At 39.7% G+C, this 23185-nt stretch overlaps 1 protein-coding gene across 9 annotated transcripts in view; it reads right to left on the bottom strand.

Moving 5' to 3' along the window:
* PARD3B (par-3 family cell polarity regulator beta) overlaps positions 1 to 23185 on the bottom strand; it is a 1028888-nt gene that overhangs the window by 112463 nt on the left and 893240 nt on the right. For all 9 annotated transcript variants that reach the window (XM_084998493.1, XM_021075045.2, XM_021075046.2 and 6 more), the window contains one exon: positions 1257 to 1389. In XM_084998493.1, the coding sequence (XP_084854619.1) occupies positions 1257 to 1389 (133 nt within the window). The remainder of the gene's footprint in view (positions 1 to 1256; positions 1390 to 23185) is intronic.

The following is a 23185-nucleotide window of genomic DNA, read 5'->3' as shown; positions in this document are numbered from 1 at the left end:
TTGATTAGAGACTGCTAATCCTTCCCCTGCATTTCTGATTAGTGTTTTTAAACTCGGCCATACAAGGAAGACTTCATGGGGCTAAGAAATTTCAGTTGTTCTGCACAACAGTGTGGATGCTGAAACTAGCTCCTGAACCTCAGTGTAAAAGTACCAGGTATCCAAGTGAAAACTAGAGGGAATCAGCTCTGTGGCCAGACTCTCCTCTCTCCATTTTGCCCTCAAGAACATAAATCATGAATGTGAAAATCAAGAAAGGAGACTTTCCTTTAAGAGAGTTGTTCTACAAAAGAGCCAGTGTGGCCACCAGGGATAAGACAATTCCTTATGTGGTTCTCAAAAGCCCTAAAAACTACAGGAGAAGATAGCCATCATCAAAGAGGATGAGTGAGAGCTGACTCACAGCAAGGTCATTACTTTACCATGTGCAACTCTGTGCTGAAAATGTTAGAAGAAAGAGCTAACATTGATCAAACACTGATTCCATGTCAGGCACTATTATAAGTATGTGCCATGTATTTTTAATCCAGTCTAAGAATTTTTGTGGATGCTCAAGTGTTACACATATTTTGTAGGTACAGCCTTGCCTTCGTGAAAAAAACAAGAGAATGATTCATGCTATTAAAAAAAAAAATAACCCAGAGACTATCTCTTTGGAGCTCATTATATTCTTTCTAATCCTGCATGTTGAAGGATTTGGCAAAAAGAACCCTCTAATTAAAAAGTGCCCTTATCTCAAAAAAATGATCTTAGTGTACTGGTAAGATCGTCAAAATGTGAACTGTTCAGATACAATATACAAACAATGGATATCTTGGAAGATAATCCTCCGAAATTTATATCTATTAACTATTTTCCAAAGAGAGATGGCTTATGTCGTATAGTCTTTTAATTCTTGTCCAAATGTCTGAGACCCAAGAGATGGAGGGCAAGGATTCAGGCTCAGTAGATGATGGCCGAGATTTCTTGTCCTTTTTAAAACAGCTCACATCTGCTCCAGCCCAACAAGCTGGCCTACAAATCTAATAGGGAATAAGCGAAAGCAATTAAAATGATCTACAGTGCATTACTGTGGTTTCATTTATGTAAACACTTGCTGTGGGAGAAGATGGCTGTGGTTCAGGTAATGTTCATATCTATGACACCCAAGTAACCTAAATATACCTTGATATGCATAGAACATTCTTGGCCATGTTCTTCCACTCTCAACTATCTCAGTAAAGATGAATTCAATGATGAATCAGGCATGGACTTACCCAGTGAAGGTCATAATCAGGTCTCGCTCTTCCTTCGTCATCCTCATATAAAGCAAAACCTTCCCTCCGAGCCTGGTAATATTCCTTCCGCAACTTCTGGATACGGTCAGCACTTCCGCTCATGGGACGGCCACTGCGGGACATAAATAGTCACAATGTACATCATCCTGGAAACTCACTTTTTCATTTTTTTGTATTAAAGCAGCTGACATCCAAATTTAGAACATTCAGTAATATCATTCCAATATGCTAGGAAAACTGAAATCCTAGTAAAAAAATGAGCAGAAACTAGTCTTTATGTGCATGAAGTGTCAAAACATCTAACTTGGGATTAATAAATACCTTTTAGATGAAAGGCAAGATAAGGTCCTGATCTTTAGAGCAATTAAAAGAGTTATCACTTTTTTCTTATAATCATATATACAGAGTTTGGTTAATAATTTAATGTAGTATCTCATTTTCTCAAACAAGTTGTTGACCTGAAGGTTGGGTGTGATGCAGAGTTGGCACGTGCCACTGTTCATTTCAGTGACATTTATGAATTGTTGGAGTGGGGCGTAGGCAGGACATAGGGACAGAAAAGAAGGTGGAAGCCATGCTGAGAGGTAAAAAGAAAAATAAAGAGCTGGTCATAGGAGAACGTGCCACCTTGGTTACTTGTCCAAGGTTGTGAGCAGAATGTGAAGAAGTCAGTTTGGGCAAGCAGTGCTCCCCAACCTTTTTTGTCTTCCCGTGTACACCTACCAGGTGATATATGCTCCCTTCTTGCTCTCATTTAGGAAGCAAATTATAATAAAAGTATTGGTACTTTGGGAAATTTTGAATTTACTCTAAAATGACAAAAACAGATCACTTGCAAATTTGGGTACTTTAACTCAATTTGTAACAACTAATCATAATGATACTACTCACGTTTCATAGGTATGTAAGAATCACCCTAATATATAGGGTATATGAGAGGGAGCAGGGAAGAGAGACGGATGAGACTGAGACAGGTAGATAGGGACCCTATGGTGAAAACCTTTACACGGCCCAAAGATCCCCAAGTATTATAGTGAGTTTTCAGTTTAAATGAGATAGCTGATAAAATGAGATATCTGAAAGAAGAAAAATAGGTCACCTATTCTTTTGTTAAAATATTCAAAAATTATACTTGTAAACTATAAAAGGAAAATGGTGAGTAAACACGTTAGAAGCAAAACATTCTTCCCAAACAAGATTGTAAATTAACTGAAAGCAAGGCCATGTGTGTCACATCTTCTTTGCAAAGTTAGCGCCAGGTTTTCGGCTTCCTACCTGCTCTATGGACACTAAGTAGCTGACGCCTTTGATGAAGACGAGACAGATCCTTAGGGGTCATATTCCTTGATTTTTTTCTCAATATATATTTTAAAACTCTCAAAATAGTTCTATGTATCTTTGCTATACCTTTTTTTTTGAGTAAAAATTTTCTTCAAAAACTTGAAAAATATAACAGTAAGGAAAAAGTAGAAGGTCTGATATACTTTTCTGAGCAACAGGAGGCAGGAAAGACAGCACAGCTCACTTGTGAACAGCTTCCCTTGCTCTTGAGTGCTCTGAGCTGATTCTGGGGCCCTCATCCACTGTGCAGGCTTCCGCCCATACGTGCATGCATGTGCCACACTCAAACTCACCAGATGAGTTCAATCAACGTGGTGCAAACATAGCATACATAATCTATTAGTTTACCCAAAGAAACTGAAGCATTGAATTCAAGCAGAATGAAGTCATCAGTAATAAAGAAAAAAAAAAAAAGGAAACTGATAAGGGACTGTTTTAAAAATCCCCACAATTTTCCTACATATGTGGGAAAAAATAATCACACTCAGACCGTAAACTATTCTTCCATATGCCTATAAATAAATAAATTTTAAAACATGGGTTTGATCAAATTTCAGTTCTCAAATAGAAGGAATGGGGCAAGAATACAAAATCAGCTGTTTATGATTCAGAAAATCCCCTATGGTTGACAGGAACATGACTATTTACTCAGAGAAGAAATCTGGCCTCAGAGAAAAACAGGAAAAAAGTCTAGAAATTCATGGACCATCTAAGTGCAAAAACATGCTGTATCTTCTCCCTTGTGTGAATATTTTAAAGAAGTTATGCGACACTGTTCAAATCTTTCATGATAACCCAGGACTACATCTCAACATTATTTCTTTTTTTTCCTCTCCAACCTTCACTCAACTTTTAGTAACTGTATCAGATTTTTTCCTTAGTTATTGTATACAATAAAATTAGGAATAGCAAATTCTGATTTCAGTTCTCAGCTCTACTTGGCAGATAACACACACAAACTTACCATCAAGTCAATAAAAAAGATAAACACAGCTATTGTAATCAAAGCAGTTAACTGATTCCATTCTGTGTTGCAGATGTAGACATTTAAAGAGGGATGTAAAAATGACTTTGTCATAGAGCAGCAATAATCAAAATAGTTATAATTTATGAAACAATGATATAGCCAATATATTGATACAGACTTTCACTTACTCCACTTTCTGCCCAGAGCAGACATCACTAATCAATTGCAGCATTCCTTCCTCATGATCCCAGACATGGCCTTAGAATTCTTAACCCTAGGATGTTTGGAAAGCTACTACCAATCTATAGGAGCTGGCACTTATGTTGAGTTTATTCATAATTCCTGTGTCCTGTAAATATTTCAAAACCACAAAAGAATATTTAAAGATAGCTTTTACTGTTTTGCTCCATAAACATGAGAAATCTGAGGCTCAGGCTCATAGATGTACAAGGTCTGACTTCAAAGAAGGCTCTTTCCACTACTGCTTGCTGCTGTCCAACCTGCGTCTCCTCCTTCACCTCATTTATTTCTTAAAGACTGGGTCCTTATACAACATATTTGACCAGCATGAAAATTTAGGCTAGCTTTGAGGATTTATTTTCTGGGGACTCCTGTTTTTTTTTTTTTTGTTCTTCTATTTACATGTTAACTGTTCTATTTTCCTGGCTTTATGGAACCTAATAGTAGAAATTCTAAGAATTTTGCCTGATAGCTTCAGAAGTGACATCAGCTTATGATGTTAACCAAATGCTCTTACAACCATACAAAAAGTGGCAAAGTATCAATAATCCCATCACTTTGTTGCTCATTAGAAAATGAGGCTTTCCTTATTATTTGTTCACTGGATGAAGTTTAGCTATTCTTACAAAAAAGTTCCTATTATAGCTGTATCCATGTGTAGGTGATCAATGCCATTCCCACACTTTCAATGTGCTGAAATTTTATTTTAAATTAATTGGAGTTCCTGTTGTGGCTCAGTGATAATGAACCCAACTCGTATCGGTGAGGATGTGGGTTCAATCCCTGGTCTCGTTCAGTGAGTTAGGGACCCGGCATTGCTGTGAGCTGTGGCATTGGTCACAGATGCAGCTCAGATCCCACATTGTTGGTGGCTGTGGTGTAGGCCAGCAGCTGCAGCTCTGATTCGACCCCTAGCCTGGGAACTTCCATATGCTGTGGGTATGGCCCTAAAAAGAAAAAAAAAATCAAGCAGTATAATAAAACTGATTTATATTATAGCAAGTCCTTGTAAATAATACTGCCTATGCCTTTAAGGCAAATGTATAGTTAAACAGGCTTTTCTTATAACACTTTATAGCTGGACAGAGTTTAAAACTGCAATGAAATTCCGAAACCATGTCCTTTTCTTCATCGTCACCTATAGTAATATATTCCAAATGCCATACACATCACAGTGGTGTATTATCTGCTCCTTTGGAATCTAACCTTATTCTTCCTAGTTCATAATTACCTCAATGGAAATACATTTTAAAATGAGTCTTCATGTGTTCATGCTATAGTCTCCTCCTCTTACTGATGCAGGCTGGAGGAAGGAAACATTTATTAAGCTCCTATGATGCCTTAAATGATAATATTTATGCTTTACATACTTCATCTCATTTAATCCCCAATCGAATTTGTGAGGATGACATTGTCAGTGACATTGCACAGATGAGCACACTGAGGCTCAGGTAAGTTAAGTAGCCCAATTGGTGATGGTGGACCAGGAGATAACCAGTGTTATTCAGACCATATCATGTTCCCTTTAGAGAAAGGCATTAAAATGCAGCAGGCATTTTGGAGCAGCAGTTCACAGGCATTTCAAGGCAGAGGAAATTTAGCAGAGCACATTTATAGCCATACCTTTTGATATTCTTTTATTTGCACAGATCTTTGCAATAAAAATAGAAATTGAAGCAGCTAAAGTAATAGAAGTATATGCAATGAAGTCTGTATTCATTAAAGAATGATGCTGGAGCAATTGGAGATGAGGGTTTCTGGGTAATTAACACTACATCTCTAACAGGCTTATCTGGGAAACTGATATAAAACTAAATGGGGTCAACATATGACAAAGACCCCACATGAAAGAGAAAGAAACTCTGGATCAGGACCAGGACTGAGAGGAAGTCAGGGCTGCTCCTGGTAATGTTCACCACTAGCTGAACAAAAGGGAGCTGGTCATTGCCAGCAAATCATTGTCCAACTTGTGAATTCATCTGCCATGACTTTGAGTGTATGCTTAGGTAGGCAGGTGTGCAAATATATGCACCCTAATTATGATTAAATTGTATATAGTTAATTCCAAAGAATTGTAATGCTTTCAGACAGCCTCAAGATCTTCACTGTGAAGGAGAGGTGTTTGCCTTTGGTGAGTGGGCACCAGCTCAGGTCCAGATTTGGTGAGGCAGTTATGAAGCAGTCTTTATAGAATGGAACCTTAACAGGAATACTTCTACCCTGATTCTATCTTATGAACTCATGGAATAAAACTGTTTAAATTGGATATACGCATGTCAAAAACAATCAGTTGGACCAGGACTGTTTTTGAGTTTGGGGTTTGGTAGATAACTCAATTTTTTTATGATGCTACTGTAAAAATGTTATTTTGATGCTTACCATAGAAGGTTTTAATTATATAAATGTGGTGTTCATCTTTTTATATTTCCCAAACAGTGGAATTTTAAAGATTTTCTCCTTTTGAAAGACATGGAGTGAAGACAAAAGCTCTTGTACCCTTTAAGAATGCCAATGTGTTATTCTTTTCCTATTCCCCCACCCCCCAAGATGGGAAGGATTGTTTGTTTTTATCTTTTTGCATTTGAGGATGTATAAATTCATCACAGTTTTACACTTCAAATTTAGCAATAGCATAGTTCTGCCTTAGAAAACAGGGCATACTATTTTCAAAGTGGGAACATAGCTATCAAAGTGCCTGAGATTCTGTGGCATTCACGCTCTTGATAACATGAATATCAAAAAATCTATCTGTCTATATGCAATCTTCCTAATTTTACTTAAAGTATGGAATTAGGTTCTGGAAAAGAATATTCAGCTGAAGACCGTCATGGACCAAACGGTTACTTATTTTCTGTTTCTAATAAAGGTTTCTGTCAAATACATTTTTCGAGAGACTCTTTTGTGTACTCAGGATCATTAATGCAAAAGCATTTTGAAGATTTATAGAAACTCTAGCCCAACAGCACTACACTAACACTCTACGGATTCAACATTCCATAATAAAAATATGTTTGTAAGTGTGCCCACATATGCTGAATGAGGTTTAATAATAAACAATGGCTTTTTTTTTTTTTTTTTGGTCTTTTGTCTTTTTAGGGCCACACCCTCAGTATACGGAGGTTCCCAGGCTAGGGGTCAAATCAGAGCGACAGCTGCTGGCCTATGCCACAACCACAGCAATGCCAGATCTGAGCAGTATCTGTAACCTATACCACGTCTCACTGCAACGCTGGATCCTTAACCCACTGAGCAAGGCCAGGGATTGAACCTGCATCCTCAGGGTTCCTAGTTGGGTTCGTTAACCAGTGAGCCATGACAGGAACTCCTAAACAATGGCTTTTAATGGGACTTAATTCTACAAAATTCTTCAGATGATATTTTAGACTAGACAGCTCTGAAAATCACCCAGTGTAAATATTAAGTGAAATTATGATTATGTAAATTCTCTATTTTTCCCTACTCCTAATTTCTTGTAAAGAATATCTATTTTTTTCTCCGAAGGTATATTGACAAATAGGATTTTTCGTGGGTTAGCCCAGTGAGATTTTGGAACACATAGCTGACTACCCATGAACAACACTTGGGAATTCTTCTAATTTCTTCCCCAATTAATCATCACTATGATAATAACCTCTTTTTCAATTATTTTTAATTTTTCTTCAAATAATAAGAATATACCTTTCTCATATGGACACTCAATTTCTATAAAATTTATTTTGTTGATTAAAACAATTACTCTAAATTAAGAACCCTTTGCTTACTATGACTGCCTCTGAATTCCTGCATTAAGAGTATGAGTTTAGAGGAAAGGTGAATAATATTACTACAGACAAAACAAAATTTTCCCAACTAGACTCTCCCTTTATTTCTAGACTATTTTTTATCAATTATCTCTGACATTATACTTCTCGGTAGGTGAAGAAACAATGCCTAGACATCTTAAGAGACAATTCAATGTCACATAAAAAATTAGCAGCAGAGTCTAAGGAAAAAAACCCCCACTATATTCTATGCTAATACATTTCTTTGAAAAGTATGTATTTGTATAAATTCCCAAGGGTTCAAAAAAAATTACTCCTTATGTCAGGATCATGTAAGGAAGCTACAAAACTGGTCCAGAGAGGTCAATATGCAAGTTAGGGTCATAAATAAGAAGCCCCACAAAGCACAAGGATGCTTTAGCTGAGCCTGTAATCCTGAACGTGGTCCTTCCCTCAGCCATCCTGATGTTGCCAGTGGCATTTTGACCTAGATGCAATAATCTGACAATGTGACTTGGCTTACCTGGGCTCCCGACTTTGCCATGGCAACCTGAGTCTGACCTTTGCCTTTCTCAACATGTTTCCTGCTTTCAGCATCTGCTGCCTTTGAGATCCTTATCTTGGTATTTCCATCCCTGGCTCAGTCAACTGACCCTCTGACTCTTACAGCTTGAAGATTGGTCCTGGAAATCTTAGCCTTGGACTGCACTTTAACCCCAATGAATCAAGCTTGAGTGGAAAAAAAGGCCCCCTTCCCGTGACGCTTTTGATTGCATAATGGTAAGTATTTCCACTCATACCTCGGACCACAGCCGCCATTTACCGTTGAAAGTAATCTCATTGATGCATGAAGGGCAACTTTCTCCCATGTGATTGATTGTTGTGACGGAGAAGCTCACCAGATCAATGTCATCTCCTCTTCTGATAAAAGGCTTTGCTCTACCTTTGCTCTTTATCACTTGAAACAATGCAAGGTTGCTCTCTAATCAGAACACTCTGTTCTCTATCTCCATTTCTAGCAAAAGTGGAAATTTCTTAGCAGTGACACTGACAGTGTAATTCACAATTCAACAACACATGCATTATTATTCACAGCTCCAACTCACCATCATAAGCCTGTAACACATAATTGCATTATGCTGATACTATACAGTGACCTCCTGGCTGTGTTCAAATTTCAGAAGCCGGTTTTGCCATTAGTCAGAAAATATCCCTTTGAGTTATTCATATTTTGAATAGTATTCTAATATATTTCCTCCAACACAGTGTGGTGTTTTTGAACCTTAAGTAATTTACACAAATACTGGGCACATTTCAAAGTTATGTATAAGCCTATGAGACACATTGTCCCAAGACATTTTGTCAATTTTATCAACAATGCGAAGTATGTGGGGGTCACAGAGGAATTTGTCAAGTATTTCATATGGTAATTTTTGTTTCTTAAGGAAGATTTTAAAAATATAGTTGAAAAGTTCACACTGGATGAGAGCAAAATGAGTTCCCTTCATTTCTACTCTATATTTCTGCTAAATAAGCATACAGAGATGCAGAGAAAAATAGATTTGGACCAATTTGAAACTATGCACCCATTATGTCTTCTGTTAAAGAAAATAAACCATTATAATTCATGTAGTTACAGCTGTTCTTACATGGCTGAAATATAGTGACACTGTATCATAACTGCATTTTTTTGTTTTGTTTTGTTTTGTTTAAGGCCACACATGTGGCATATGGACGTTCCCAGGCGAGGGGTCAAATCGAAGCTGTAGCTGCCGGCCTACCCCATAGTCACAGCAATGTGGGATCATTAACCCACTGAGCGAGGCCAGGCATAGAACCCACATCCTCATGGATACTAGTCGAGTTTGTTACCCCTGAGCCATGACAGGAACTCCCATAACTGCATTTAAGTGATGCTTCCATATTTGAGCTTAGACAAAAATGGGGACTTGGGGGAACATAGCAATTTAAGTTGTGATGGTGTTCCCGTTGGTCATTCCATGGAATGAGTTTAGGTCCCTGGACATACATAGAGTTCATGTCCCTTGGTTGGTATCAGTTCCTAAGTGCCTCTCGTAATATAAGCTTTACATTGTGCTGAACATGATCCCAGTGTTTCAAGATACGCATTATTTGTACAGCATGGCTACTTAAATGCAGGCCAACTACTTGAGTTGGTGCTCGGCTGATGCAGTTCTAAAGGAACAAGAGTTGGGCAGGTTTAGTGAGGGATTATAGGTAGGGTCCAATACGGCATTCTCCTAAAGTGTTTTTCAAAGTTAATTCTGACTGTGCACAACTTTTGTCTTACATAATGAATGGCTTTAGAAACTTAAGCTTGAGACATGATTCCACAGAGAATGTTAAAAGTTTTCTCAAAATAGTTCTATGGGCCAAAATAAAATTAGCAAAATAAGGATAAAAAAGTAAGTGGAAGAGACCTACAAAACTTGTACTGCTTTAATGATATCTGACACAGATTAATGATAATCTCACATACACACACACCTTCTCAAAGAAGTTCTTGCCAACAATTGCAGAACTTGCAAGATAAAATTATTATCTTCTAGGCTTAAATTCAAATACAGCTTGAATTTTAGGAATACAGATCTGACATTTAGATGTGGATTAAGCTTTCAGGGTCAATTCTGGGAAAAATAAGCCTGTGTGGGCTGCAGGCCATAAAACTTTGGGAATTTTCTAGGCCTCCGTGAAATTCCCTCTTCCTCAGAGGAAACAGAGAAGCTCTGTCTTCTCCCAAGGGATCCTGGAAGGCCATCAAAGGCTGCTGATTCCCAACAGCTGGATATCTCGACTTTTCCTTTTACACAAGAAGGAAAGAAGGCCTTATTGACTACATAGTGTGAGAGAAAAATAAAGATATTCTAAATGATTTAGCACATAGATTTTTTTTTTTTAAATTTAGAGCATTATATATCAGGATTATATCAGGATGGGCTATGGTGTCCTATGGTAATCGAATATCAGAAAATTAAAACAGTGATTTTTTTTTTCTCCCATAACAAGACTTTTTTTCCTTCCAGTGAAGGAAGTTGGGAAAATAATAAAAGCAAGAAAAAGAAAAATATATTAGAAAAAAAGAACACATTTTTCAACTGAAAGAAATTAAAGATGGTGATTTGGAGCTCCACACTAAATGTGAGGATTCAGAGCCTTATAAACACATATGATGTGTAAGCTAGTTCCTACTTTCGTATTCATGAAAGGGATAGATAATAAATTGTCCAAACACCCAGAAAGGATGCAGGGTCAGATCTTAGTTACCATATATATGGTGTTAAACCATATTTTCTTATAAATGTAGAATTCCATATGCATTATTCTGATGGGATTAGCAGAAAAGCAATTCAATCCAAGAACTGATTAAGAATGTGTTTTGATGCTACCTTAATTCCTTTCATTCCTTCTACATTTATGTGCACAAGTGCTGAGCTCTTTAGCAATTTTAAATAGGGTTATAAGAATGACCCAATCTAAACAGATTCTTAACGCTAAAGGGTCACATAAAAAGTTAACACATACTAGGTCCCGAAGGTGTCAAATCCAAGGATGTCCCACAGTTCTCAGTTGCCTGGGTGTAAAGCGAGCTCTGGTAACCCTGGAATCTCCTGCTGACCTTTTGACATCAGGGATTTTACAGGATAGAGACAGCTTATATTATCATCTCCCATGGATCGCTTCAGTTGTTTTTAAAAAGAGTTTGGATTCCTACAAATCTTTTCTGGGAGAATGGCAACTTTCTTTTTAGAACTGACTAGATAGTTATAAGCTAGTCTCAAACTTAGATCATCAACAGCTTTTATACAAGTTTTCCAATAACCCTTTATATGTTTTCAGATGAGTGCACTGATTTGAGCTTTTCTTCTTTATTTATTTTTAAATATTGCCACATCCCTGGCCCTGGCGAAGTAAAGGTGATTAAGACCCAGAATCCAACCCTTAGAGATTTCACTCTTGTGGGGTGGGGGAGATGGAAGCATACACACATAATTACAGGGCAATGTGGCAATTATGATGAGGAAATATCATAAAGGATAATGAAGTCCTGTAGTAGTTCAGAGGAGATGGTGATTAGCTCCACTTGGGGAGGCTGGCAAGGGCCTTGAGGAGAAAAGGAGAGCAAGGATCGGGAGGGCGTGCTGGCGATGCCAGTGGAAGGAACATCCCATGCCAAGCAGTGGCAACAGAAAAGTGCACCTGGTCAGACACGGCAGAAGCATGGGAGCAGCTGGAAGAATCCTGGGGAATAAACCCAGAAGGACCAGGACAGCTCCTTGTGCCAAACTTTCTAAAAGGGAAGATGGTGTGAAAGCCCAGAACAATTTCACATGGGGTAGCAGCATCTTCAGAGTTTTTCTTTATATCATGATAACTCTAGAAGACCCTCACTTTCTCTTTCCACAGACCATAAGCTGTGATTTGAACCAGTTGGCCTCTGTGGATCTTTCCTGAACTTGTATTCAATGATTTCTTGGGTATGTGTTTAGTTTAAGCTAAATGGTTGACCAAACTATTGGCAAAAGTCACTTTCTCTTTCTGGTCTACCACCTGTCCAATGCTGTACCTTTAGGGCCACTTTGGTTCAAGGCAAGGAGACACTGAGACTTTCACTTTGAAAACTGAACATTTTCTAAAACTAGAGCTCCTGGTTAACCAGTAACATTAACTGGTGGTGAAGCACGACACGTCGTTAATATAGTGATAAATTTCCCATTAGGAACAGGGCACTGGCTGCCAAATCAGAGGGCAAAAAGTTAAAAAAACAAAACAAAGCAAATGGAACCAACCCATTATGGGTTGACAATGACTTTTATTTTCACTGGCACTTTAAGGGAAAGGAGTCACAGAATCTCAATTAATAAATAGCCATTGCTCCATTCAGGCGAGGTAATGGTGGTGCCTGAGTATCTGCCCTGGAGCAATTTGTAGCTGTCTTCTTGATCTGAAAAGTGAATGAGTCGTGGACTATCAAAGAAGAGGGAAAATTAGGCACTGTACTGCTGCTGACAATTGAACTCTATAAATAACCCACATTGAAAATGAATAAAAAACATGCCTTCCTCCAGCTTTCAGTAGCCTCTCGACAGTGTGACAGTTGCTGGGTTTTTTCAATAAACATGATGTCAATTACGCCTTTTATTCATCATGGCGAAGTCATGTGCAGGAAAGAATTAAGATTTTTTTTTTTTTGGTGCTTTACATAACAAGGCTTTTCTGTTTTATTTATATTATTTGGAGGTAAGGCAGCTGTCTGATCTGTAATCTATATGTTGCAGCAACACCCGTCTTTTTTATTTCTTCCCTAGTTCCAACAGCTTTATTAGCAGTAGCATTTAAGTCAGCTCTCAATTATCTACAGAAATAGGAGGTTTGGAAGAGCATGAAAAATAAGACACTAGGGATGATTTTGAAAACTCTCATTTAAACCAACAACTTTAGTTTCTTTTCCAACAAGTGTTTTCCCAGAGCTGTAAACAATTCCCCAATTAATTGACTTGATTCACATTCTTTTCCTTGCCCAGCCCCTTGTTTGGTTAAGGTACTAACGAGCAGAAAAAAGGCCAAAAGGCAGGCAGGACTTAGAAAAACAGAGGCACTGCAAAGACTCAAATGGAGAAAACAGAAATTGGATGGTGGAGAGTTAACGACCCAGGAAACATTCCCCTGAAGGATTTACCATGTACCTAGAGAGATGTAACTGTTCAGGTTAAAAAGTAATAGGTATTACTTTTCGAAGTGGACAAACCGAGGGCAAAGTGGTATGTGGAGCACAGTTATAGAATTAATGAGTACTCACGTATCCAGCTCAAAGGAGCCTGGGGGAGACTGTATTTCTTTCCTGAGTTCTGCTGTTTGTCATGAGCTTTATTACTATCCATTCCACTAAGAACTATTTTCTCTCCCTATTTGCAGATAGATTAAGTGTAGTCATTCAGATGTCATCTGTTCATCATTTGTTAAAGACACTCGTTCTTAGCGAGGCAAAGTGAGGAATGCACTGAGTGGCATCACGTTATTGTGTGCATCCCTCACTGAGATGAAAAAAGGAAGTATCACGTTGTCTTCCAGGTATTTCTATTCTACAAGAGAATCATGTTTTTAATCCAAGTGTAAACAAGCCTGCTATCTAGAAGCTCCCCCCCCCACACCATCCCAAGCGCTACGTAAAATATAAGCCACAAGGCTTAAACTGAATCACTATATTATTTCTTTATGTATTATGTACCTTGACATTTTTTAAACTGAATGCTTACCATCTATCTAAGAGAGCTTCTAAATTTACAACTTTCAAAAAGAGGGAAATTATTTCCTCTTCTTCAAAGAGGCTTTTTAATACGGTATCTGATATAGCTGGAGAACTGGAGGGAGAAAAAAGCAAGTGGAGAGAGAGGAGGAGTCAGAGAAAAGAGCTAATGGTCAAAATGCATCCTTATAATAAAGTGAGCTTCTTAATGGATGCTCACTACAGGAATAACATTAATTCAGTATTAGGACGTTCACTGGAAAAATATGAATGTAATTTATCTTTTTAACTGTCAGCTGCATTTCTAAAGCTCTGAAGTCTGTAGCTTCCAGGGGCCTTTTGTCTTTCTGCCATGGCAGGAATATCTTGGACAGCTGTAAGAGCTTTCTAAACTATCTTTCTCAAAATCCATTAGCTAATTCAAGGAACCTAATTAGAGCTGCCATTCTGATGGAGCATACTGAATGCTCAGTACAAACTAGTAACGCCATCAATGTTTATTAGAAATCACAAAGCCCAAAGTGCTCCATTCCCTATGAATATTAATGGGAATACAGCAAACAAAATATTTATTAAAACATATGCTTAATACCATCAAGGTTTACAGACAGATATTGAAAGGGAGAGGGAGAGGCATACACTTGAATTTGAAGGCATGTGCCCATGAATACTCAATAAACGGAGATTTATATGTAAGCAGCATGTAATCATTATTTTATGTCCCTCCCACTTATCTCCCTTGGTTTCACACCCTGGAATTCAGCAGCTCACAGCTGGGGAGACAGATGTATGTCCAGAGAAGTCTGAAAAAGAGGGTGAGGGGAATATACATATTTTTTTAGCAGCTGCTGAGTGCCACAGATTCTTGCCAGTGGGGAAATGTCTTGCTTCTCTATAAAATCAGCAGCCTAATGACGTCAATACTTTCCACCTTCCTCTAAATGAGGATGTCACCAAATTAATCCCACTAGCTGTTATCCCACGTACCCACCCGGGGAGAGCTTCTGCCCGGGCATGGCCCTGAATCAAGTGGTGTCTAAGGCTTGATGTAACCCTGCTGTTGTGCAGATCGGGCTCCCACTGTCTGTGCCGGGTACCGGGATGGAGACACACATGCCCTGCCAAAGCCCAGAAGACTGTTCCTCACTCTCTTCTTTCCAGAGCCATTAAAGGACCTTTGTAAATTGTTACTGTCCAGCAGCCCTTGCTCTGCTCTCTAGCTGTTGGCTCCTGTCTCTCTTTTCCCCCTTTCACCAAATTTTAAAAAAGAATCATCTGTTCTCTCTTTTCATCACCTGCTATCCTCTCTTCTGAGCTGATGACAGCCTGGTTTGTACCTTCACTGCTGTTAAAACTGTTCTCTGGGGAATTCCCTCTGTGGTGCAGGGGTTAAGTATCCGGTGTTGTGCAAGTTCAATCCCCAGGCCAGTGCAGTGAGTTAAGGATCTGCGGCTGCGGCGTAGGTAGGTTGCAGATGGTGGCTTGGGTTCCATCCCTGGCTTGGGAACTTCCATATGCCTCAGGGGTGGCCAAAAAAGGGAAAAACAAAACAAAACAAAACTGTTCTCTGGAGGCTCATGCACGACCTCACCTTGGCAGGCCTGGACAGTGGACAGCAACCTCCCTGCAGATCCCTTTTTCTTGTTTCCTTCCTACTTCCTCCAACTCATAGTCCATTTCCCTTCAATGCCCCTCCCACTGTCCTCTAAACATGGGTTTTCTCTAAGATTCTCTGACTGCTTCTTGTCCATATTTTCACTCTTGGGGACACTGTTTACTCCCAGGGCTTTATCACATTCCTTCTTGTGGTCACCTGTTTCCTCATCCATCCGTTCAACAGATGATCACAGGAGTGCCTCACAGGGGCAAGTCCTCAACACAGCCTGCCCAGATGAGGATGCATCTCCATCTGGGATGCCACAGGGAGGGGCTGCCAAGGACCACACTCAGCCCTGCTCCTCATTTGACGTGAAAGGCATCAGCTACAGTAAGCTTGTTCAGAAACAATCTTCTCACCCCTCCCCTGAAATCTACTTTCCCTTCGATCTTCCTAACTTTTTAAATTGTTTTCCATGGTCACCAAGGCTTAAAACAATGATTAGCATTCAGGACGCAGGCTCTGGAGCCAGAATGGCTGGGTTCAGATCCTGGTTCTGCCACGTCCCTCCCCGCCCCACTTTGGGGATGTTGTGTGACTCTCTGTGAAATGGGGATGATGATAGTAAGGTCTCAGAGGACTGTTTTTAGGATGAAATAAGCTACTACATTTAAAATATTTAGAATAGTGTGTGGCATATAATAGGAATTCAATAAACAAGTTATTACTGTTGTTGTCAATGTTATCTTTTGTTATATTATTGTTGACTTCTTTTCTCCCATATATTCTACATCCAATTGGCTATAATCGATTGCCTCAAACACTGTGGGGCCCCCCCCCCGAAAAAGCATCTCTTTTTGCATAGGCCCAGTTCACACACCCATAGCTCAGACCACGATAACAGCTTGGTAACAAGTCTCTCCACCCCAACTCAATTCTAATCTGTTGCTAGATTAGCCTTCCTAAGGTATGTCTCTGCTCACTTAATCCCCCTGCTCTAAAAGCCTCTTTGCTCTCTTCCCAATGCTACACCTCCAACCCAGCCTTCTTCTTTTCCAGCCTCACTTGGAGTCTAGTCTTCAGTGACACTTAATTGTTCCCTAAACCTACCCTTAGTTCTCACCCACACCCCTTCTTCTGTGCCTTTTTCCTACACTACCTCTTTGACCTATAATTCTTTCCCCTTATTCTTAAAAAATGTAATTAAGATGATATCCATCTTTGCTTTAAACACAACCACTGCCTAGTCATTATGTGTAGACAGACTAATTCTCACACGGTCTCTGTTCCCTCAATTGGCCCCTGCTTTGCTCTCTACCTCATCCTGACCATTCTCTACTGTGCCCAGCAGCTTCTTTCTCACTCTCCCTCATTCATTGCACAGCCCAAGCTTGTCACAGCCCTGAGAGTCTGTAATTGCTGCTCCTTCTGCCTGAAACTATCTGTCTCACGTGTTTTAGGCATGTTCTCCCTTGTCAGGTGGCCTTCTTTGGCCACCTCATCTTTAGACCCTGTAAGTCACTCTCTCCCAGTCAGCCCACTTGTTTCCTCTGCAGCACTGATCCCTCTGTGAACACATCTTCACTGTTTACTTGGTGCTTTCCTCTGCCTGCCAACCTTCAGATGTGGGAGAGCAGGGACCCGCCACATCCTGTCCTCAGTTCTCTTTCCAGCCACAATGCCCGGCACACCAAATAAAGGAATGGGTCTCTACCTGTGAAATCCTTCAAGATTCTTACATTCAGTTGACAAATATATATTGAGCACCTACTATGCACTAGCAACTGTTCTAGGCCCTGGGAATATAGGGGAGCACAAGACACCCAACTATGTGGCCTTATGTTTTAGTGGGTGAGGGAGGCAATACACAAACCAATGGAAAAGTGTATCAAGCAGCAGTAAATGCCACCCAGATTCTTACAATACAATGCAGTGATAAAAGAGTGAGTGGGTGGCTACTTTAGATTGAGTAGTCAAGTAAGGCCTTTCTCTCTCTCTCTTTTTTTTAGGGCCACACCCGCGGCATACGCAGGTTCCAGGCTAGGGGTCAAAATGGAACTGTAACTGCTGCTGGCCTACCCCAGAGCCACAGCAACACAAGACCTGAGTCACATCTGCAACCTACACTATAGCTCACAGCAAAGCCAGATCCTTAACCCAATAAGCAAGGCTATAGATCAAACCTGCATCCTCATGGATGCTAGTCAGATTCATTAACTGCTAAGCCATGATGGGAACTCCTGGCCTTTCTCTTTTAAACTTAGGTCTGAATTACAGAAAGAAACCATTTGGAAGCATCTCTAGGAAGAACCTTCTAGAAAAAGAAACTAGCTAATGCCAAAGCTCACAGAAGGGAATGGGTATGATGAGTTAAAGGAACAGAAAGAAAGTGTGGCTAGAGCTTAATGCTCAAGGCATAAAGTGGTAAGTGACAAGGCCAAATAGATTGGCAAGACTGATCACACATGCTTTGCAGGTCCTGTTAAAACATTTGGATCTTCTCTGAGTGAAATGAGATCATGTTAGGAGATTTTGAAGCAGGAAGAAACATGATCTAATTAAAATACTTAAATATTAGAAGACAATTGCAACTTTCCTGTGGAGGACAGAACAGAGGTTGTTGCAGAAATACATGTGAGGAATGATGGAGGTCTTTATGACGTTATGATCTTCATGTTTTATAGAGTTTCAATCTTTGTTTAATCCCCAGCCACTAGGGGCTGATGATTAAGGAGTTTAATCATTTTCTTGTCTTCTGCAGAACTTGTTAGCTTGTCCTCACCTAGGATGTATTTGGCAAACAAAAGTTTGTGGGAGCTGGAAACAAGAAAGTGATTTAAGAAAATGAACAATGAGGAGTGGGAAGAACAAGGGAGGAAACAATGGTGCTATGAAGGGTGAGGAAGGGTCTGTGCCTGGGGGTGGGTGGGTGGGTGTGGGAGGGTGGGTTGGGCAACAACCACTCAGAGACACTGCTAGCTGCTGCCTGGAAAGTGATTTCCTTCATGTCTTTCTCCTTCCCAGGCTCAAAAGCTGAACACTGCGAGTACATCTCCAATGGTTGGGTACCAGCTACTTAGCCACTTCTTGGTATTGCACAGATAGCTCACCATTTAAAAAAAATTTCTACAGTTTCTGAAGTTTACTTCATTGCATCGTGTTTCCATGGCCGCCTATTTTCAGCCAGCACTTGCCATCATGTCTCGGTGCCATCCACTCCCATGAGAATTGTCTAGCCAAGCAGCAATGCACTTGCCTTATTAAGGCTCAGGGAATATATGTGTGCCAACGTGATGTTACTGGAAAGCTTTTCCGTGCTATTTCATACTAAATATAGCATGCACACTTCCAGGTGAAACTGTCTGGAAACTGGGAATGTCCAAGCTAGCACACTTTAGAGAAGGTAGGCTCGCACAATTTGCTGACCTTTCGCTTCGAATTACATTTATCTCTTCATCCTCATTAGAATCTGTCTGCCAAACAGCACTCCACTCTGATTAATAAAGTTTTCTAATAAGCATATCACTTTCTACACTCTGCTAAGGTAGCTGAAATCTTGAGCAGGGCTAAAAGGAGAACTGCCAAGTGGAAATATTACATTCTATAGCCACTACTACCCAAAGCGTTCTCCTTGTCGGTTAAGTCAAGTCCAGCTCTGGGTGAGAGCTGGACTGTGATCTTGGAAATGGGATACAGCCACTGCCTATGAAGTCAGCCTAGTAGAAGCCTTAGAAAACCATGAAAACCCACTCAGTCTGATGTTCCAGAATCAGATGACCCACGTTTTGAAGTGCTGCATTTAATGTTTTCAGGAGAAACTGGTTGGAACAAGGAAAGGGGCTTAAGGACTAGGGCGGGGGGGGGGGGATAAGTAGGTAAGTTTGTTTAGGATAACTAGGAAGCCCTTAGTTTCTAACTAGTGCCTCCAGGGTAGACAGAAATTCAGCTTTACTTTAGTCTATGACTTTGCTCGCCATTAAAATACAGAAATAGACATCTAGCACCATCTGTAAGATATCATTCATCTACGCATGACTTAATTTTTGATACCAAGAGTTTTTTTTTACCAGGGGAGGACCTCAAAGACCTGGTGCGGTGAAGTGGGGGTTCCCAAACTAAACCTCTCCTTGCTCCACATTCCTCTCCCAGCTCAGCCCTCCATTGAGATATTAATAGTACAGAAGACAGGTCACTGAGGGCCAAAAGAAATGCACTGACTGCCTGCTGCATATAGAGCATTGGCCTTTGAATGAGGCTTCAAGAAGAAAATTATGAAACTTCCCTCAAAGAAACCGAAAAGACTTTCCCATGCTTATGATTTTCCTTCCCATCTGTTTCATGGACACTCACCTCCTTGCAAACACATGCCTAGTTCAAGAACAGTAATTCAGGGTGATAATGTGGATACGGCTTCCCATACTGCATTGCTATCTACCGAAATCCTAGGGATCGTAAAAATTGAAGTCCTTCCTCCTGCCCTCCCTAGACACAAGAGCAGGAAGGAAAAGCTAAAATCATGTGTTTTTTTACAGTATTTTTACTGAGCAGGAGTCCGACAGACGAAAGATGTCTGTTTACCTCTAGAAATCTTTTCAGCTGTTGCCATTTTATTGCTTTTGTTAAAACCAATGCTTCCAATTTCTTCACTCGAGACGTACTCCACAACTGCACACTTCGGGGCAACCGAGCATTCAAAAAGGATTCATACAGTTGAGGTATGACTCAAATTTTGTGGGAGACAGCAGCTAGAATGGCAAAGAGAGCGAACCTATGAAAAATTCAGGAGTTGTGTTTCTGTACACATCCTCTACTCTGTACCAAAGAGAATATTCAGAGTTGCTATAAAAATATACAAGCCAGACTCAACATCCATGTGCTTATCCGCTCATAAACTATTTTAGATAGCTAATTACGTAATAACCTGGAGCATATTCCTTGTTGTATGAAGGGGAAAACACAGTTAAAGGGCAAAAGCAAACGTTTGTACAGTTCTGGACTGTCATACATCAGGGCTTCATGTTTAAGGCTCGAAACCCGGCAATTTGACAAACAAAAGGCCAGACGTAGAGTAACTGAATTCTGTTTGAAGTGCATCTTATATAGAACCAACCTGGTATCCACGCACCAGGAAAAGGAAATGTGAAAACACCATCGTCATAGACAAGCAACAGATGTTCTCATTACACCATCAGAATACAAAAGGCAAAAGTTTACTATTTTTGAGGGGAAAACAGGTTAATACTGCAACCATGAAATAACGTGAAATGAATGGCATGATTAGGAGATGAAATTGTCAGCTAATATGTTTGACAAATGATTCCTAAGTCTTCTAGGGAGATAAAAATGGTTCATGTGGGACCCCCAAATCAAAACCTTACTTTCAAAGTCTTCTGCAAACTGTTAACTCTAATAAGAGAGTAATGTAAAGTAATCTGTTCATGCTAATGAAAAAAAAAAAAAAAAAAGGACCACAGGCAGATGATCCAATAATGGATCAATGGAGTAATGCTGGGAATATAAACCATTTTCAAACCAAGCAGAAGTCCAATAGATCAGAACTTTCCATTCCACATTCACTGCCACAGCTTAGGGTTTGGAAGAGTCACAGGCTATGTGGAAAACCATGCTTTAAGGATAGTGATTGAAAACAAATGGAGTGAGAAGCCTACTTAACATGTTTTTTGTTTTTTTTTTTTTGTTTTTTAACTTATTTTTTTTACAAACCATGAGGTGCTTCTTTTAAGAAAAAAAAGTGAAAAAGGAAACATCACCATTCTACCAAATGCATTTATTAGAAAAATGTTAAATTAAGTCATGTGCAGTCAAAATGAACAAATTGGAGGTCTGCCTAGGTGCACTGTGGCTCACCCTTACACACCTTCCAACACCGTGTAGTCTGGCTAAAGAGATAGCTAATTGATGATTGTTCCATTCACTGCTTGTCCATTAGGTAAATCCAGCCTGTGGACACTGAATCTTTCAAAGACAAAGAACTGCATTAATTTTGTACTTCAAGAGCGCTTAATAAATCTGACACTGTCTGGTGGTTTTCTTCATTTTCTACCACTTGACAGCGACTATGATCACCAGTTTCAGAGAATCTATTTTCCTGTGTAAAATTAACAGCAGTAAAACAAGCTAAATGGAATATGACCAAATCACAGAGCTTGTCATATTGTGGAATTTCAAAAAGAATCCGGGGAGCATATTGGAGAGGATTCTTAACTATACGTATAAACTCGAGATGCTGCTCTGAATCAGAGACATTCATTTAATATCAAAACAAATATGATGCCACTTCATTTGCAGAGGCAAACAGGATGCCTATCATCAAGCAGCAGCCCTGTGTGGTTGAGGCTCCTCACAGCAATGCTCAGGACTTTTTCCTTCTCAGGCTGACATTTGTACTTGAATCAAGTAAGTTCTTCTTTATATTTTTTCCTTTCTAATGGATTTCTCCTCTCCCACCTCCACTCCCATATATGTTTGCAGGGGGGCAGAAAAAGCTAAGGGCGGCAAAACCAGCCTTAAGTGCTTAGAAAATGGTCTTCCTGAATCTGGACCTCATAAATCCTATAAAATGTTATATTTCAACAATAGGCTGGAAAAGCTTTTCTCTCTGCAATGATGAAGCCCAGCTTCAAAATTTATAGTTCATCTCAGAAATGGACAATAAAAAGGGACTGACTTAGCTGTCTATCAAGCAAGCCTGACAAATAACAAATAAGGTGTGAACTTTCAGTGTCAAATATATATTTAATATTAAAATCCTCAGATTAACATTGTAAAGGGGTTTCCTTTGCAACACACGCTGATGGGAGTGGTGATAGATAGAGCCTGGGTTGTCATAGCAATGTCCAGACCCTGATGTGACATTTCTTTCAGTATCTACTGTGAGGGTTTTATTTTTCTAATATTGCCCATTCAAAGGGATGCTATTCTATTAGGGGTATGGCTGAGTCAATTAGAACAAGATCCAAACAGATGTGGCTTAGTTCCGTGCATAAAAGACCCAGGTGTGTAATCACTCATTTTTGTCAAGAGGGGTATAAAAACCTGCATCCAAATATGTCTTGATAAATGCAAATAGATTTTTTTGAGGAAGGAAGCAGAGGTTGATTCCAATAACTGTTCCTCCTGGTAATGGAACAGGGCTGAGACAGAATGAAAACTTCTAATGGTGATTTGGAACAGGCATGAACTTCCATAAAAATGCTTTACCCCACTAGGAAGCTAAGAAGTTCGAAGTAAAATGATAAAGGACCACTTTTCACCAATCAAATTAGCAAAGATTTAGGGGGGAAAAGAAATAATATTCAGTGTTGTCAGGTGGGAGTGAAATGAGCTCTCCCCTACACTGCCGGATGGAAGGGCTATTTGCTTCAATTTTTCTGGAAAATTGTTGGCAACACATTTCAAGTTTGATATATCTTTCCCTTCCAGGAATCTTAAGGAAAGAATCCAAGCTGTGTAGTAAGATGTATGTACAAAGGTGCTTATCAGGGAGTAATTTGTAACACTGAAAACTGAAACACTCTAAATGTCTAGTACTAAGAATAAGACAAAATAAATAGGAGTTCCCATTGTGGCACAGAGGAGATGCATCCAACTAGTGACCATGAGGTTGTGGGTTCAATTCCTGGACTTGCTCAGTAGGTTAAGGATCCAGCATTGCGGTGTGCTAGTGAACTGTGTGTAGGTCACAGACACAGCTCGGATCCTGCGTGGCTGTAGCTA

The sequence above is a fragment of the Sus scrofa genome, chromosome 15 (genome assembly GCF_054392235.1).
Source record: "Sus scrofa isolate SSC_HxYL_T2T_F1_AM1 chromosome 15, Sscrofa_HxYL_maternal_Yorkshire_Landrace_v2.0, whole genome shotgun sequence".
NCBI classification, from domain to species: domain Eukaryota; kingdom Metazoa; phylum Chordata; class Mammalia; order Artiodactyla; family Suidae; genus Sus; species Sus scrofa.
Note: the sequence above shows the minus strand (reverse complement) of the source record. Positions and strands in the feature narration are given on the sequence as shown.